Source organism: Entamoeba dispar, genomic scaffold, assembly GCF_000209125.1.
Source record: "Entamoeba dispar SAW760 scf_1105229459177 genomic scaffold, whole genome shotgun sequence".
Lineage (NCBI taxonomy): Eukaryota > Evosea > Mastigamoebida > Endamoebidae > Entamoeba > Entamoeba dispar.
Genome location: NW_001853562.1, coordinates 1 through 3,580, shown reverse-complemented (window position 1 = coordinate 3,580; position 3,580 = coordinate 1). Strand labels below are relative to the sequence as shown.

The 3,580-nt window shown below is 24.4% G+C and overlaps 3 protein-coding genes across 3 annotated transcripts in view, besides 8 other annotated features; 1 reads left to right on the top strand and 2 right to left on the bottom strand.

The window, feature by feature from the left end:
* Window positions 1–262, top strand: part of EDI_079350 (C-MYB, putative) — a gene marked incomplete at both ends in the record, with an annotated part of 862 nt that extends 600 nt beyond the window's left edge. The window contains one exon of the mRNA XM_001733247.1: window positions 1–262. This exon is cut by the window's left edge and continues 107 nt beyond it. Within this exon, the coding sequence (XP_001733299.1) occupies window positions 1–262 (262 nt within the window).
* Window positions 250–302: a sequence feature (AT_rich).
* Window positions 303–473: 171 nt separating this feature from the next.
* Window positions 474–515: a sequence feature (AT_rich).
* Window positions 516–1,494: 979 nt separating this feature from the next.
* Window positions 1,495–1,524: a sequence feature (AT_rich).
* Window positions 1,525–1,655: 131 nt separating this feature from the next.
* Window positions 1,656–1,700: a sequence feature (AT_rich).
* A 150-nt stretch (window positions 1,701–1,850) lies between these two features.
* Window positions 1,851–1,887: a sequence feature (AT_rich).
* Window positions 1,888–2,089: 202 nt separating this feature from the next.
* Window positions 2,090–2,110: a sequence feature (AT_rich).
* On the bottom strand, window positions 2,100–3,005 carry EDI_079340 (phosphatidylinositol-specific phospholipase C X domain-containing protein, putative; the record flags this gene model as incomplete). Its single annotated transcript, XM_001735470.1, has 1 exon — window positions 2,100–3,005. One exon carries the CDS (start codon window positions 3,003–3,005, stop codon window positions 2,100–2,102), a length of 906 nt encoding a protein of 301 aa, XP_001735522.1.
* A 75-nt stretch (window positions 3,006–3,080) lies between these two features.
* Window positions 3,081–3,108: a sequence feature (AT_rich).
* A 14-nt stretch (window positions 3,109–3,122) lies between these two features.
* Window positions 3,123–3,543, bottom strand: EDI_079330 (uncharacterized protein; the record flags this gene model as incomplete). Its single annotated transcript, XM_001735469.1, has 3 exons — window positions 3,123–3,147; window positions 3,193–3,429; window positions 3,501–3,543. 3 exons carry the CDS (start codon window positions 3,541–3,543, stop codon window positions 3,128–3,130), a joined length of 300 nt encoding a protein of 99 aa, XP_001735521.1. The 3' UTR covers window positions 3,123–3,127.
* Window positions 3,456–3,495: a sequence feature (AT_rich).
* Window positions 3,544–3,580: the final 37 nt, after the last annotated feature.

Sequence of the window (3,580 nt, the reverse complement as noted above, 5' to 3'; positions counted from 1 at the left end):
TGATCCTAATATTATTCGTAAGCCTTGGTCTTATGAAGAAGATCAAATATTGTTGAAGTATAGAAATGTGTATGGAAATAAATGGACTGAAATAAGAAAGTATCTTCCTGGAAGAACAGCTAATCAAATCAAAAATCGATTCTTCTCTCATTTTGCTGATTTGGTAGAGAATCAACCAACACAACAAATTCAAATTCACTCTGTTTTTATTCCTGTTAATTCAGGATTTACTGTTATTGTAAATTCACCTATATTTTATTAATCAAATAAATGTTATTTCATTTAATTAAATAGTATTTTTACTATGATTATTGTTATCTTTTTTTATCTAAACTTGTTTCAAAACAATTTCTTTTATTTATTCGAATTAAAATAATGAATTATTTTAACTGAATTATTTTATTACTTTCATTCTTATTTGTTTATCATTATTGTTCATAAAGTTGGATGAAAGAAATTACATGAAAACTTTCTTTTAAAAATCTTTTTTTTTTGAAAATAAATTCTATAAAAATGTTTGTTTTCTTTTATTCCTAATAGTCACTAAATATTTTTTATTTATAACTTCAACAATTCGAACATCATCAGAAAAGATTATCATAAACCATTATGTAAGAAAACACCTTGATATTACCCTTTCAAATAATAGAAAAGGTGTCCAAAAGCAGTTGTACAATGAGAAATCATTTGTTTACTAATAAGAGTAGTTGAATTTTTTTGCAGATAGTAACAACAAAGGCCTATCTCTTTTACAAACTTTTCTGTATTATGGCCAATAACAAACAATATTTAGGAAGTCTTTCTATCAAAAAGTTTTTATTGAGAACTTTTATAGATTTTATCATCCCTTGTTATAAATTGTGAATACAAGTTTGTTTTTGCCAAAGATAATTGAGGTAATTGAGTCACTTAGAAACAAAATTTAAATATTAACAGACAGTATTAACATTCGTTAATTATTTATGATTTTCAATTATTAGTGGGTTATTATTGAATGATATTTTCACTATTTGTGTAGTAAAACAATCAATACCTTTTCTTTTTCTTGAAATTAGTGAAATGCTTAGATGAAACTGTTTTAATAAAAAATTAGTTTAAGCAAAGAAAGACCAAATCCTAATTACAGATAATTAAGATATGAAATAACTCATGTCCCATTCTTTTATTATGTCAGTTCAGCCATATATTTTTTGTAAGCTATTTTTATATTGAGATTAGAAGAAGTTAACTCTTCACCAGGCCTATAGACTTTAGAATACACAAATTTAGCTTAGAGTCATTATCATTAAACTCTTTCTCTAAGATTATTTATGAAGTAAGAGATAGAAATTGTTAGTCAATAAATTATTAACATAATCTGATTGTAGATAAGAATTTATTCAATGAAATAAGTTTCAAGCATATCCGTTGGTATTAATTGATCTAAAATATTAGTAAATGTAATGAATAAAATGGAGTTATAGAAATGCTATGTAAATGATCTACAGAGAGCTGAATAAATCAATTATAAAAAAAAATTTTTAAGAAGGTTCTTAGTATTATTAGAAATAGAAAATTGCTTAATTTTCTATCAACATTTTAATACAACTCATTACACAAAGATCTTTAACAATTTAAAAAAATATTCTTACAAAATACAGAACCTGTTATAGTTCATTTTTTTAATAAACAAATATAGATTTTTTATTCAAAATAAAAAAGGATATAAATGACTGATAGTTAAAAGTAACAAGTGATAATATTACTCATTCATAGAATTCACAGAAAATTATTATTTTAATACTTAATCATTTGGATATATCTTACTTTCAATTATTGATGATATGATATTATTTTTAATCACTGTTATGAAAATAAAATATTCTTTTTAGATATTATAAATATTTTGTTGCAGATTTGAATAAAATAATTATTATACCATAAATTATTCAAACACAAATGGACCACAGACTCTTTTCTGTTATATAAACCTTTCAGGAATACCAATAAAGGAAGCAATAATAGAGAAATAAATAATATTGTATCATATTTAACTTTATCTCTTTTAATAAAAATAGACTTAATTCCAATTGCAGATAAGTAAAGAAACAAAAATTTAATTAATATTTTTCAATGAAATTATTCCTTGTAATCATAAAATGAATGATTTCGTCATTCATTTTAACATTGTCAATAAGAAGTATGTTTACAAATGTTGATGATGTCTGAAGCCATTTAAGTACTAATGGATTTGTTTTTTCAGCAATTTTAATAGTTGAGTTTGGATACTTCTTTGTATAATAACTCTTTCTGATACTTTTTATAGATGGAGTAACAACCGCTTGAATTATTGTTAGTTTTGGGTTATTTTGATAAAGCTTAGAGTTATAATCAAGTTTGTTTAACATTCTTTGTGTTTCATTCTTGTTTGGCCAAATTGAATCAATCTGATCTTGTGGAAAGAGATAAAGAGGAAGTTTTTGTCTAAAAGGATTTAAGCAGAACACAAACAAACGTTGTTTGATATGAACGAGTTGTGACAAAGGGATAATGAATTTGTTATAGTCATTAAGTACAAGATGTTTAGAACAACATTTTTCTATCAATAGACAAAGGGACTGAAAATTATTCAAAGACTTAATTTGATATAAATGATTAATGTCTATGATAATAACTTCACCATCATGTTCTGTGAGAAAAAAAGTAATATCCTGAAGGGCTGTTTCAAGTAATTGACAATATAAACCATGGAGTAAATAAAAGTTCTTCAGTTTGTGATTATAAACAACTCTGAAATCAAAGTATCTAATTCCAGCAATGCACTGATCTTTAATTCCAAGTTGTTGAGTTTTTGACCATCGTTTCATGAATGAACGATGTTTCTTGGGAAATATTGTAAAAGGAGTAATTCCATATTGTGGTAAAATAGTAGATGTTCCACTATCATGGCTTCCAACCATTCCAATCTTAGTAATTGGTTTTAACTGGATTGTAGAATTGCATTTCATCCAATCAGAAGTATTCATTACTTATATCGTAGAATTCAATATTCATTCTTTTCTAATCATCCACTTATATGACCATAAAACAACTTGCTTTTCATTTAATAAAAATATAAAAGTTTAATTAGAAGAAAAGAAGACTTAAATTAATCAACTACTTCAACAACTATAAAAATTAATACATCTTTTATTTCAAAATAATAAAACAAACCTTCATCATCTAATACTGGAAGATTTTCTATTTCATTTTGTGAAGTATTATAATTTGATGGCATTTTAACTAGTTCAGGTTTAGTTCTAACTTCAACCACTTGATCTGATGTTTGAAGAATATTTTCAACCATTTTTGAAATACTGTTTTGGATAGAAGGAGAATTAATTAATTGAGAGAATAATGGTCTTAAGTCCCATTCTTCATTCACTGAACTAGTAGCTGTTTGATAACTGTCTAATTATGAATAAATGAATGGATACAAATTAATTATTGAATATTTTAATAAATTAAAAATAAAAACAAACCAACAAGTTTTAATCTTAAAGTAATATTCTTCATTTGTTTCATTGCTAAAAGAATATCAGTATCATCAATTAATGTTACC